General features: G+C 37.9%; 1 protein-coding gene across 1 annotated transcript in view; it reads left to right on the plus strand.

Annotated features, from left to right (window-relative positions):
- LOC128647710 (uncharacterized) overlaps positions 1–14,957 on the plus strand; it is a 50,200-nt gene that overhangs the window by 23,591 nt on the left and 11,652 nt on the right. The window contains exons 2-3 of the mRNA XM_053700451.1: positions 4,970–5,127; positions 12,308–12,473. Of these exons, the coding sequence (XP_053556426.1) occupies positions 4,987–5,127; positions 12,308–12,473 (307 nt within the window). The 5' untranslated portion in view covers positions 4,970–4,986. The remainder of the gene's footprint in view (positions 1–4,969; positions 5,128–12,307; positions 12,474–14,957) is intronic.

Genomic DNA, 14,957 nt, shown 5'->3' on the forward strand with positions numbered 1-14,957 from the left:
GATTCAGGAGAGAACACTAAGCAGCTGAAGCATAAATGCAGGAGAGAAAACTAAGCAGCTTAGGCAGAGGTGTGGGACAGAGCACTAAACAGTTGAAGCAGAGATGCAGGAGAGAGCACTAAGCAGCTGTAGAAGAGATGCGGGAGAGAGCACTAAGCAGCTAAAGCAGAGATGCAGTAGAGAGCACTAAGCAGCTGTAGAAGAGATGCGGGAAAGAGCACTAAGCAGCTAAAGCAGAGATGCAAGAGAGAGCACTAAGCAGCTGAAGCAGAGATGCAGGAGAGAGCACTAAGCAGCTGTAGAAGAGATGTGGGAAAGAGCACTAAGCAGCTAAAGCAGAGATGCAGGAGAGAGCACTAAGCAGCTGAAGCAGAGATACGGGAGAGAGCACTAAGCAGATGAAGCAGAGATGCAGTAGAGAGCACTAAGCAGCTGAAGCAGAGATGCAGGAGAGAGCAATATCCAGCTGAGGAAGAAATGCGAGAGAAAGCAATAAGCAGCTGAAGCAGAGATGCAGGAGAGAAAACTAAGCAGCTGAAGCAGAGATACGGGAGAGAGTACTAAGCAGATGAAGCAGAGATGCAGGAGAGAGCAATATCCAGCTGTAGAAGAAATGCGGGAGAGAGCAATAAGCAGCTGAAGCAGAGATGCAGGAGAGAAAACTAAGCAGCTGAAGCAGAGATGTGGGGCAGAGCATTAAGCAGTTGAAGCAGAAGTCTGGGTGAGAGCACTAAGCAGCTGAAACAGAGGTGCAGGAGAATGCACTAAGCAGCAGTATTGCTCCTGATAAAAACCCTGACAATGTATTATGATGGGTGGCTGGGAGGCTAAGCAACATCATGTAAAAGGACAGTAAACACAAAGCTACATTTTCATGATAGCGCATGCAAATTTAAACAACGTTTCAATTTATTACTCCTTTGTTGAATAAAGATAAAATAAAATAAAATATTAGTTAATAGCAGTAAATTGGAAAAGTTTTTTTAAATTGTATGCTCTATTTGATTCATGGCAAAAAAGTGGGTTTCATGCCTCTTTAACCCCTTAATGACCACAATGTACCCTGTATGTCACTGGTCGTTAAGGGTTTTTTCAGGACATAATAGCACAAGTCTAGCAAGAACACGCTATTAATGCCCTCCCTCCAGCAGGCTTTGTGGAATAGAGCAGTCTCAACGATGGTGGCAAGACCGCGCTATAAAACAATCAAGTCCCAAAAAAAGGCCAGTGACATACAGGGTACGTTGCTGGTCTTTAAGGGGTTAATAAACCTTTTTCCTGCAGAAATATGCTTTTTCATTGCATTCATTTTTAAAGCGTCTCATTATCCCTGCTTTCAGAGACCCCCCCTCCCCACACACACTTACCAGGGAACTACAAGGTGGCCAATGGTATTGGCATTAACTGGGAAATCTGTCTCTGTGGCAGCTTAACAATATAAACCATATTTAAAAACACAATTTTAAATAACATAAAAGCAGGGTTTGGTACAGTTAAAAAAAAAAAAAAAAGCCCGTAGCTTCTGTAGAAAGATACACGTGTTGTTGTTTTTTTTCTTCAAGTTAGAATGGCATTAAAATAAACCTTGATAAATGGCTTTTTAATTGTTTGATCTTTGTTCTGACCTAAATAATGAAATGGGATAGTGGCAAGAAAGAAGGAAGCTTAAATACGATTTTGTTTCCTAAATAACGAGGCTGCTGCTTTGTATGTTGATTGACTGAATATTTGTGCCATAAATAATGTACCAATTTGTACCTTTTTACTCTATTTAGAGCTGTGTCACTTTTATTTAGATATATCATTTTCAGTATTTAGTTACCTGGATTCACTATCTCTGATTGCCTTCCAGATGTTGATCCAGCCTTAAATTAAAACCTGCTTATGTCCACTGGTTTTCTGCTTTGAACTTAGACTTGTCTTAGCAAGAGGAGGTTTGGAGCAGTGCCGTCCTCAGTAACCCAATGAAGAACTATCAAACACCTAGATTACGAGTTCTGCCCTATGGCTGTTAACGCTGAAAATATGGCAATTTCAGCGTAATGGCAGTAACGCACTATTACGAGTCGTGCCGGTATAGCTATACCGCAAGCATTTTAGCCTGTAACGCAACATCCATTCCGCTTCTTGCATGGGATTTTCATAGTGCCGGTATTACAGGTTGTACGGTGAGGCTAAAAAGCTTGCGTTACAGCCTATACCGACACAATCCATACCGCCATCTGAAAGAAGTAGTTATGAGTTTTGCGCCACAAAAATGTTTCAGAAAACTCATAACTAAACTGTTACAAAGTACGCTAACGCCCATAAACTACCTATTAACCCTTAAAACACCGCCCTTCTGCATCATTAACACTATATTAAACCTATTAACCCCTAATCTGCCGCCCACCTACATCGCAACTATTAAATAAATTTATTAACCCCTAATCTGCCGCTCCCAACATTGCAGACACTAATAAAAATTAACCCCTATCCTGCCACTCCCCGACATCACCGCCACTATAATAAAGTTACTAACCCCTATTCCGCCACTCCCTGAAATCACCCCAACTATAATAAAGTTATTAACCCCTATTCCACCGCTCCCTGTCATCACTGCCACTATAATAAAGTTATTAACCCCTATTCCGCCACTCCCTGACATCACCCCAACTATAATAAAGTTATTAACCCCTATTCCACTGCTCCCCGTCATCACTGCCACTATAATAAAATTATTAACTCCTAAACCGTCGTCCTCCGACTTTGCAAAACACTAAATTAAACCTAACACCCCCCTAACTTTAAATTAAAATTACAATATAACTATCTTTAAATAAATAAAAACGTACCTGTGAAATAAAAATAAACCTAACATTAAAAAAAAATTAACCTAACCTTACTATTCAAATAAAATAAAAATACTACCAATTCAAAAATCTAAATTACAAATTTAAAAAACCTAACACTACGAGAAAAATAAAATAATCTAAAATTACAAAAAATAATAAACACTAAATTACGAAAAATAAAAAACACTAAGCTTACAAAAAATAATAAACGAAATTATCAAAAATAAAAAAAAAATACACCTAATCTAATAGCTCTATAAAAATAAAAAAGCCCCCCAAAATAAAAACACCCCCTAGCCTACAATAAACTACCAATAGCCCTTAAAAGGGCCTTTTGTGGGGCATTGCCCTAAGTTAAACAGCTCTTTTACCAGTAAAAAAAAAAAAAAAGTCCTCCCAATAGTAAAACCCATCACCCATCCAACCCCCCAAAATAAAAAACCTAACTCTAGAAAAAATCTAAGATACCCATTGCCCCTAAAGGGGCATTTGTATTGGCATTGCCCTTAAAATGGCATTCAGCTCTTTTTCATTGCCTTTAAAAGGGCATTTAGCTCTTTTTTCAAAAGCCCAAACTCTTATCTGAAAAAAAGAAACACCCCAAAAAAAAAAAAAAAATGCCTAACACTAACCCCAGGATATCTACTCACGGTTGCTGAAGTCCGGACATCCAGACGGCGAGAAGTCTTCATCCAGTCGGCGACATCTTCATCTATCGCGGGGTCATCTTTTATCTTCATCTCGGCAGCACGGAGCGGCAAAGACTTCCATCGTAAAGCGTCCTCTTCATACGGTCCCTACCATACACTGAAGTATCAATGCTAGGTAGCCGTTTCAAAATGGTGTACCTTTCATTCCTATTGACTGATTTGATTCTTCATATTCAAATCAACCAATAGGATGAGAGCTTCTAAAATCCTATTGGCTGTTCATCACAGCCAATAGGATGAGAGCTACTGAAATCCTATTGGCTGTTCAAATCAGTTTTGAACAGCCAATAGGATTTTAGAAGTTCTCATCCTATTGGCTGATTTGAATTTGAAGAATGTGGGGGGCCGGTGGTTTAGGGGTTAATAGGTTTATTTAGTTGCAGAGATGTGGGAGGCCGGAGGTTTAGGGGTTAATAGGTTTATTTAGTGGCGGAGATGTGGGGAAGCAGTGGAATAGAGGTTAATAACTTTATTATATTTGGGGCGATGTCGGGGAGCGGCGGAATAGGGGTTAATAACGTTATTATAGTGGCGGAGATGTCAGGGAGGGGCAGAATTGGGGTTAATAACTTTTATTAGTGTCGGCAATGTTGGGTGTGGCAGATTAGGGGTTAATAACTTTATTATAGTGGCAGCGATGTCGGGGAGTCGGGGAGGGGTGTTTAGACTTAGGGTTTATGTTAGGGTGTTAGGTTTAAACGTAACTTTTTTTTCCCCCATAGACATCAATGGGGTTGCGTTACGGAGATTTTTTTCTTCCGCACTTCAGGTGTTAGTTTTTTTCTAACACTCTCTTCCTATTGATGTCTATGTGGGAAAGCGTGCACGAGCATGTCAAAGCAGCCCTTGGATTTTACGCGGTATGGAGCTTAACGCCACCATATCACACGCACAAGGAGGCTTTTGGTAACTCGTTATGGCAGCGCTATGGAGGGTGAAATAATGCAACTTTTTTGGTGTTAGTTTCGCACCCTGTTTAAAGCAAAACTCGTAATCTAGGTGAAAGGCAATTGTAATAGATTCTAATGGACAACATTATTTCCAGTGCAGTTGCTCAAAATCTGTTATGAATACAGTGGTTCCTAAAAAAATAAGTATGGCACCCCTTATTGATGTTAATATTATAAATTCCAATATATAGCAGCATTATAAGTGTAATAAATTGCCAGTATTGTAATTAGCTCCTAATTTATATCTGTATAGGAATCACATGCCATTATTATAGACTTCATTATTGGTTGATAATAATGGATCTTAGCAGGTACCTTTTTAGTAGGCCTACCCAGTAATAGACATAATTTGTTCAACTTGAGAGGCCCTGGACTAATGCATGTTCTAAATGTTATTAAAACCAAATAATATTTTTATTTCTATATTATTCTGTTATTGATTTGCAATATAACTTAGTGCTTGTTATTATTTCAGTAGGTTCAGCTACAAGGATGATTGCCAATTACACTCACGCTGGCATTTTACAACATTACCATCAGTTGCTTGTAGACCATCTTTGCATTACATCATCATTATACAGAAGGCTGAAGGAAAATGGAATACTTACAGTTGATCAGATAGGATTATTGGAGGTAATAACCGTTTTTTGTTGCTCCATATTGATTTAACTTTAAGTTCTTTAGAGCAGGGCCCTCTTCCTCCTGTACTAGATTTGTTTAGTCTGTTTTTGTATCTTATCACAAGTCATTGTATACTTATCTTTGTACCCAGAGCTACGGAATTTTACAGCGCTATAAAAATAAATAATAATAATCCGTCTACTAAAAAACTATCACAAGTTGCAACAGAAAAGCTGCTTTACCCCCAGTGACTGTATCAATGATGGCATCCAGACCAGGTTCAAATAATATATTTCCCTGAAATGAGAGGGAAAGAAGCTCTTATAGCCATTAACAGTAATAGCAGCACTTTTTGCATTAATGCAAGTTATTTCAACAGCTGCATCACAATTAAAAATGCTCGCAGTCTTGGTCAAGCTCAAGAGATCCTGAATTTCATCAAGGGAAGCATCTTGGGAAATAAGGTCACACCATACTGCAGTAGCTGCAGATACACAGGCTACACTAACAGCTGGATGAAACATATAGCCCGCCTTAAAATAGATGCTGTCCTCTAAATAAAAGGGTAGTGCACCTAGCCAAAGTATGAATAGAACTGTCCATCTTTGGAAAAGTCTCCCATACCTCCAATTTTTCAGAGGGTAAAAGGATCATGTTTTTCAATTTGGCAAAGGGAACAAAGGGAATGTATGGTTTGTTCATTCCTTGCTAATTAGCTCAAAAACTGCATCAGGATCTTGGATAGCTTTTTTGGGGGCTGCCTTAAAGAACTTATCAATCTTTTTCATGGATTGTTTGTCTACAGGTAGAGGATCCGCAATCTGCAAGGCAAGTAAAAACTTACTGCAAAATAGTGTGCTCCAATTTGAAATAAAAGAACACATCTTCTGCTACTTTATTAGTTGTAAAATTGCAGAGTGAATGTTCTGTTTTATGTTAGTAGGCAGGTCCATATAACAATCCTCTAGATAACCCTAGTGGGTAGCAAATCCCTGAGTACTCTGCTGCATGATCCTGTCTAGCAATAATCACAGACTCATAACATAGGTTATAAAGCTGAGCAGAGGACACACCAACGCTTCCTTTAGAAGTAGAGTAGTAAGGACAGGCAAGTATCTAGAGAGCAGCACAGATATACAATATAACATGCACAGAAAGGGTTAACACCCTCAGGGGAACATGCAAATTTTGGCACAATGTAAGACTATGTTTGTGAAGTCTTTGTGAGGGAATCCATAAACAATAGGGTTCTGTCTCTGTAAGAAAAAAAATACTTTAAAATATAAAAAATTACAAGCATTCAGTCAATAAATGATTAAATAAATATAAATTTATGCAAAGCTATTGCTATTAAGGGTTGCTTACTACTCTAAGGCTTTGAGGAGAAATTGCATAATGTCATCAAAGATGTCCACCATTTGTGAGCAAAAGGAGAAACAGAGCACAGGAAAAATTTAACTCCCTGAGGTTTCAGAAACTTCTGAAAATAAGCTCTCTAGTTATGTGAATCATGTGTATACGTTCATGCTAATAGCCTGTGCAATAATGAGTGCAAGTATCTACTTACCTGTCAGTACTCCCACAAGCTGCAGGAGACCTGCTTCCAGTAGAATTTCCCATACTGTGTAGGAGAACCACTGTGGAGAGTACTGGGAGTTCAGATTTGTGACTGTAGTACGTTTAGGTGAAAATATCCCATACCTGCTGCTGGAGGACTCTCTTTGTTTCAGAAGCGTGATAAGTTCTGATATTTATCCCACTCCCACCTTAATTGCTTAATTTCCTGACCAGTCAATAAAATATATTTGCATAATCAACAAATGCATGATAAGAAAACAATGCAATAGCACTTAGTCTGAACTTCAAATGAGTAGTAGATTTTTTTTAAATAAATTGCAAAGTTATGTCTATTTCCACTCCCCCTGTACCATGTGACAGCAATCAGCCAATCAGAAATGCATATACGTATATGCTGTGAATTCTTGCACATGCTCAGTAGGAGCTGTTGACTCAAAAAGTGTAAATATTAAAAGACTGTGCACATTTTGTTAATGTAAGTAAATTGGAAAGTTGTTTAAAATAACATGCTGTATCTGAATCATGAAGTTTCATTTTGACTTGAGTGTCCCTTTAAAGATTTGTTGCAATTATATTAATTCTTAGACGTTTCTAACATTTATATCTAGTGCATAGACAGTTGCTGTCAGGATGAGACTATAGTCCTTCAATTAAAAGGGACATTAGAGTAGTTTTCATTTATGCGTCACAAATTATTTGAAAGATCTGTAAACAAAGTAAATATTTTAAAAGCTTTAAAACTGTCAGTAAAAAATAAATAAAAAAAAATACAAATGTACTTGTTTTGCAGGCCCAGGGCACTCCCCTAACAGTGGTGGCCAATTAGGGACAGATATAAAGAAGCTCCTGCACATAAATCACTGTGCAGCATATTGGGGTTCTGCATTCCATGGAATGCACTCAAGTCTTTCTGGGGAGTCCACAAAACCATTCATTACGAGTTTTTGAATGCATTGAAAGAAAGTAAAAATCATTTTGTAAGAAAATAACAAAACTGATGTACACAGGTGATTTCTTTATAATAGTCAACTAATAGTGGATACAGTTGCAAGATTTCATGACACTGATTTCCCTTCATCAGGCAGATTGCCCTGAAAGCTTGCAACTGTATTTACAAAGATCAATTTTTACACAAATTCAAGACTTGTTTGATGTATCTTTAAAATGTATGACATTTTTAAATGTTTATTAACCCTGTTAAGCAATATGGGTTGTTTTTCTTTTTGATTTAGTAAATGTAAATTTTGATGCTAAAGTTCCCGGTTTTTCAAACTTCGATTAAAAACAGGGGCACTTTAATTCATCAAAATTTACATTTCACTCCTGTTGTGAAAAAAAAACTTACCTTTTAAACTTCACAGCAGCTCCAGCTTCCTCCACCCATTTCAAAGCCTCTTCCTGGGTCTAAAATGAGGCATCTGGCTTCCTCCAATCACAGCGTTGAATCAGACACTGATTCCCCCAGGGGGGAAGCTGTGATTGGAGGATGACCTATCCACCATTTCTGACATCAGAAATGGCTTGTGAGACCGGAGGAAGCTGGAGCTGCTGTGAAGTTTAAAAGTTAAGTATTTTTTCACAACAGGAGTGAAATGTAAATTTTGATGAATTAAAGTGCCCCTGTTTTTAATAAAAGTTTTAAAAACCGGGCACTTTAGCATCAAAATTTACATTCACTTTAAGGGGTTTTCGGCTTAAATACACAGACGTCATATTCTTTGCCTGAGTATAACCTCTGTCTCTAAGTATCAGACCATGCAACCCACTGAATAACAGCTACTCTCTTGGCTAAACGCCCACATTAGATTCATAAAAATGCCTCAAAAGAACAGGAATCTAGTTTTTGTTTATAGCTTTCCAGTTTAGTTTATATTTTCCAGTGACTTCTAAATAGCTTCACTCCCCTTTTTTTTTAATCAAATTAATATATTTTTACTTAAATAAACAGTTTTTCTTAACATTTTTGCAGAAATGAGCTTTAACATAAATAATTTTTAGTAACCTTTTGTATAAACTGTATAGAAATATGATGTTTTCTCTCATAGCCAGCACTATACATATATACATAACTATATAGAAATATATGTTAGTAAGTATGATTGTGAGTTTAATGGGTATAAAAAATGAGGTTGGGACCACCCCCATCAGAATCCTATATGCTGTGATTCTCCTATGTGATTTTCTCTATCAATAAACAAACATTCTCTTAAGAACCTAGTGTTATTGTCTAAGTATACCTGGGTCTATAAACCTCAGATACAAAGGCTATAGAAAAACAAAGAACCCATACAAAAACTTAAAGGGATAGCCTAGTCAAAAATAAACTTTCATGATTCAGATAGGGAATGTGATTTTAAACAACTTTCCAATTTACTTTTATCATCAATTTTGCTTTGTTCTCTTAGTATTCTTAGTTGAAAGCTAAACTTATGAGGTTCATTCTAAGCCCTTTAAAGCCTCCTCTTATGTGAATGCATTTTGAATTTTTTTTACAACTAGAGGACGTTAGTTCATGTGTGTCATATAGATAACATTGTGCTCACGCCCGTGAAGTTACCTAGGAGTCAGCACTGGTTGGCTAAAATGAAAGTCCAACAAAAGAACTGAAATAAGGGGGCAGACTGCAGAGGCTTAGATACAAGGCTATCACAGAGGAAAAAAGTATATTAATATAACCGTGTTGGTTATGCAAAACTGGGGAATGGGTAATAAAGGGATTATCTATCTTTTTAAACAATAACAATTCTGAATTCTGGTGTAGGCTGTCCCTTTAAATACATTGAACATTAAAGGCAATAATAAAAAACAAAGGCCTAGATTTGGAGTTTGGCGGTAAAAGGGCTGTTAACGCTCCGCGGGCTTTTTTCTGGCCGCACCATAAATTTAACTCTGGTATCGAGAGTTCAAACAAATGCTGCGTTAGGCTCCAAAAAAGGAGCGTAGAGCATTTTTTCCGCAAATGCAACTCTCGATACCAGAGTTGCTTACGGACGCGGGCAGCCTCAAAAACGTGCTCGTGCACGATTCTCCCATAGGAAACAATGGGGCTGTTTGAGCTGAAAAAAAACCTAACACCTGCAAAAAAGCAGCGTTCAGCTCCTAACGCAGCCCCATTGTTTCCTATGGGGAAACACTTCCTACGTCTGCACCTAACACTCTAACATGTACCCCGAGTCTAAACACCCCTAACCTTACACTTATTAACCCCTATTCTGCCGCCCCCGCTATCGCTGACCCCTGCATATTTTTTTTAACCCCTAATCTGCCGCTCCGTAAACCGCCGCAACCTACGTTATCCCTATGTACCCCTAATCTGCTGCCCTAACATCGCCGACCCCTATATTATATTTATTAACCCCTAATCTGCCCCCCTCAACGTCGCCGACACCTGCCTACACTTATTAACCCCTAATCTGCCGAGCGGACCGCACCGCTACTATAATAAAGTTATTAACCCCTAACCCGCCTCACTAACCCTATCATAAATAGTATTAACCCCTAATCTGCCCTCCCTAACATCGCCGACACCTACCTTCAATTATTAACCCCTAATCTGCCGAGCGGACCTGAGCGCTACTATAATAAAGTTATTAACCCCTAACCCGCCTCACTAACCCTATCATAAATAGTATTAACCCCTAATCTGCCCTCCCTAACATCGCCGACACCTACCTTCAATTATTAACCCCTAATCTGCCGAGCGGACCTCACCGCTATTCTAATAAATGTATTAACCCCTAAAGCTAAGTCTAACCCTAACACTAACACCCCCCTAACTTAAATATAATTTACATCTAACGAAATAAATTAACTCTTATTAAATAAATGATTCCTATTTAAAGCTAAATACTTACCTGTAAAATAAATCCTAATATAGCTACAATATAAATTATAATTATATTATAGCTATTTTAGGATTAATATTTATTTTACAGGCAACTTTGTAATTATTTTAACCAGGTACAATAGCTATTAAATAGTTAAGAACTATTTAATAGTTACCTAGTTAAAATAATAACAAATTTACCTGTAAAATAAATCCTAACCTAAGATATAATTAAACCTAACACTACCCTATCAATAAAATAATTAAATAAACTACCTACAATTACCTACAATTAACCTAACACTACACTATCAATAAATTAATTAAACACAATTCCTACAAATAAATACAATTAAATAAACTAGCTAAAGTACAAAAAATAAAAAAGAACTAAGTTACAAAAAATAAAAAAATATTTACAAACATAAGAAAAATATTACAACAATTTTAAACTAATTACACCTACTCTAAGCCCCCTAATAAAATAACAAACACCCCCAAAATAAAAAATTCCCTACCCTATTCTAAATTAAAAAAGTTACAAGCTCTTTTACCTTACCAGCCCTGAACAGGGTCCTTTGCGGGGCATGCCCCAAGAATTTCAGCTCTTTTGCCTGTAAAAGAATAAATACAATACCCCCAAACCCCAACATTACAACCCACCACCCACATACCCCTAATCTAACACAAACCCCCCTTAAATAAACTTAACACTAAGCCCCTGAAGATCTTCCTACCTTGTCTTCACCATCCAGGTTCACCGATCCGTCCTGAAGAGCTCCTCCGATGTCCTGATCCAAGCCCAAGCGGGGGGCTGAAGAGGTCCATGATCCGGTCAAAGTCTTCATCCAAGCGGGGCAGAAGAGGATCTTCCATCCGATTGAAGTCATCATCCAGGCGGCATCTTCTATGGTCTTCCATCCGGAGCGAAGCGGCAGGATCCTGAAGACCTCCAGCGCGGAACATCCATCCGGACCGACGACTGAACGACGAATGACTGTTCCTTTAAGGGACGTCATCCAAGATGGCGTCCCTCGAATTCCAATTGGCTGATAGGATTCTATCAGCCAATCGGAATTAAGGTAGGAATTTTCTGATTGGCTGATTGAATCAGCCAATCAGAATCTAGTTCAATCCGATTTGCTGATCCAATCAGCCAATCAGATTGAGCTCGCATTCTATTGGCTGATTGAGGGGGGCAGATTAGGGGTTAATAAATATAATATAGGGGTCGGCGGTGTTAGGGGCAGCAGATTAGGGGTACATAGGGATAACGTAGGTGGCGGCGCTTTGCGGTCGGCAGATTAGGGGTTAAAAATTTTAATAGAGTGGCGGCGATGTGGGGGGACCTCGGTTTAGGGGTACATAGGTAGTTTATGGGTGTTAGTGTACTTTAGGGTACAGTAGTTAAGAGCTTTATGAACCGGCGTTAGCCAGAAAGCTCTTAACTCCTGCTATTTTCAGGCGGCTGGAGTTTTGTCGTTAGAGCTCTAACGCTCACTTCAGAAACGACTCTAAATACCGGCGTTAGAAAGATCCCATTGAAAAGATAGGATACGCAAATGGCGTAGGGGGATCTGCGGTATGGAAAAGTCGCGGCTGAAAAGTGAGCGTTAGACCCTTTCCTGACTGACTCCAAATACCAGCGGGCGGCCAAAACCAGCGTTAGGAGCCTCTAACGCTGGTTTTGACGGCTACCGCCGAACTCCAAATCTAGGCCAAAGTATTGTGTATCACAAACTAACATTAGACATTTGAATGTAGTCAATATTATATGTTCAATTACAGCTGGAGGAGTCGCCGTACAAGAAGGTGTCTAAACTAACTGAAATCTTGAAAAATGCAGATCATCATGTTTTCACATCATTTTGTGCTATTCTTCACGAGACAGGTCAGCATCAATTGGCTCAAACACTGCACAGAGCAACAAGAAACAGACAAACATTACCTGCTGGTAAGAAGAGCTGAAAAAAAAATATGTTAGTAATCTGAATTTAATGGGAAGTTATGCTCTAAGAAAAATACCAAACAACACTAGTTAATCTGTGAAAAAATATTTTTTGTGGCTTAAAAAAAATTCAATTAAAGGGACATTACAGTGCATAAATTACATGTAATTTTAGTACTAACAATGATACATTGCTATGTGTTTAACCACCTTAAAGGGGTTAAATGCATAATTAGAGGATGTCATTTTATCACTAAGGGGGATACATTGTAGTTTTTTATTATGTTACTATCAGATTTCAGGGATATGATTACTTGTGTTAAATGAGTCACCTTTTTTAATGGGATTTCAACTCAACTGGAGCTTTTTTGTAAGTATTTTAAAATGTGTATAGGTTGAACTTTTTTCAGTGTCATCTACTATGTTACTTAAAGGGACAGTACACTGTAAAATTGTTTTTATATTAATGTATTTATAATGGCTTGTTATACCAGCTGCAGGGTATAAAATGTAAGGGAAATTGCATGTTCAGGTTTATTTGTGTATATGAAGTAGCTGGTTTTGTGCTTTTAAACCACAGCCTATTACAATGGGTTGAGCTTGCTGGTAAGATCAGATCTCATTATGTTATCACTTTGAGTACAAACACTTGCTTCCTTATCTTATATTTGTCTGGGAAACCAAAACTTAATACTTCGAGAGAACAAAAGAAAATTATAAGTGTATTACTTAACTACCCTGCACCCCACTGAGAGTGTAATTTCTTCTGCTGGCTGTGTTTATTTAGGCTATTCAATAGCCTACTCCAGAATAGAAACTGTATGTGGGGATACCACAGGCTAAATCAGCCTTTTCAAATGCCAAAATAGGAGTAAAGGAGCTACTTGTAAACAATCTAATACACTCCAACAGGGAAAATTGATCATTAGGAACAATTTAAAGAGAAGAAATGTTTTGGCTGGACTGTCTCTTTAAACTACTACAGAGAACTTCTGGTCCCAAGTGGATAAAGCTGGTAAGCCAATCAGCTGTGACAGTTACACCACCCAGCTGTTTGACTGACGCTGCTGATTGGCTCAGCATTTGTATCTAATTGGGACCAGTAGTTCTCTGTGCTCCCAAGTGATATTTTAAATATGTGTATAACCCCTTTGCAGAATTAAACACAAAACAACAACAATGAAGATCACTGAATTGTAAAAATAACTCTCTCACAAAGCCACAGCTTGCAAAAGAATATTAACTTATAAAGCGGCGCTATCGTAGATAACTTAATGTGTACAGTATCTGACCAAACTATATGTACAATTTATTTTAAAAATCAAAAGATAAAATATTAAACAAAGATAGATCATTTAAAATTTGAAATCACAAACAGATCAATAAAACACTTCATCAATTAGAAATTCATCATAAAGTACATCAATAAAAGTTCATCATGTAAAAATAAATTATTTAAACGTTCATAAGGTCCACAGAGCTCCAGCATAATGTTAGGGGTAAGGTTCTCCTGAAATATCATGCAAGAAAAAAAAAAAAAGCTTGTTACCAGTATAAAAGTGTTTTAACTTTCAGTATTAATTCTTACTTACACCGTAAAAGATGTCCGAGAGATCCTCCCTCATCCTCTAGTGACTCCTTTGTTACGTTCTTTCAGAGATGTACTTCCGTGGACCGTGCATATCCCCCTTTTTCTGCTACGTTCAAGCACTCTTGCGATGGTCTCTCTTGCATAGGAAACTACAGAAGCAACAAGTGTCCACAATAGTGCAACGTATTTCAGCTGATTGTCTTTCTCAAGTTCTAAATTCAAGATTTATATATACCACTCTTAAAGGGATATTTATCATTATTTAAGTCTAATCCTAAATTTCTCTACATAAGGTGTACTTTATTTCTTAAAGGACCAATAAATACAGTAGGTTTGCATAATCAAGAAATGCATGATAAAAGACAATGCAATAGCACTTAGGGCAGGATTACATATGCGGCATCGCCGTTTTTTTACGTGGTTTTGGTATCATATATACACTAGCGCTGCATATCAATGTGCTGCGTATATTTCACCCGTCGCCCACATTTTTTACTCCGATAAGCGAACATTGAACCGCGTCTGGGGGTTAGACTTAGGCTCTTTTTTTTTAGGGTGGATTAGGGGTTAATAGTTTAATTAGGCATATTGCGTTGTGCAGTGTTCTCAGTTTAGGGGTTAATACTTTTATTATTAGTTCCGATGTGGGTTTGATGGCGGATATAGGGGTTTTTTATGTGTCAGGTTTATTTTTGGGAGACTTTTACAGAGATTTGTCTTTTTTTTGTTTTTTTCTTAGGTGCCGGCAGTTTCTATAGTGCCGTAAGTCACTGGCGACTCCAGAAATTTGTATTTACACTCATTTCTGGACATCGCTAGTTTATCCGACTTATGGCACTTTATGAACTGCCGGCGGAGTTTATGTGATACCCTGATGTACGAGGTGAAATTACGGGCAG

This window comes from Bombina bombina, chromosome 2 (genome assembly GCF_027579735.1).
Source record: "Bombina bombina isolate aBomBom1 chromosome 2, aBomBom1.pri, whole genome shotgun sequence".
In the NCBI taxonomy this organism is placed as follows: domain Eukaryota; kingdom Metazoa; phylum Chordata; class Amphibia; order Anura; family Bombinatoridae; genus Bombina; species Bombina bombina.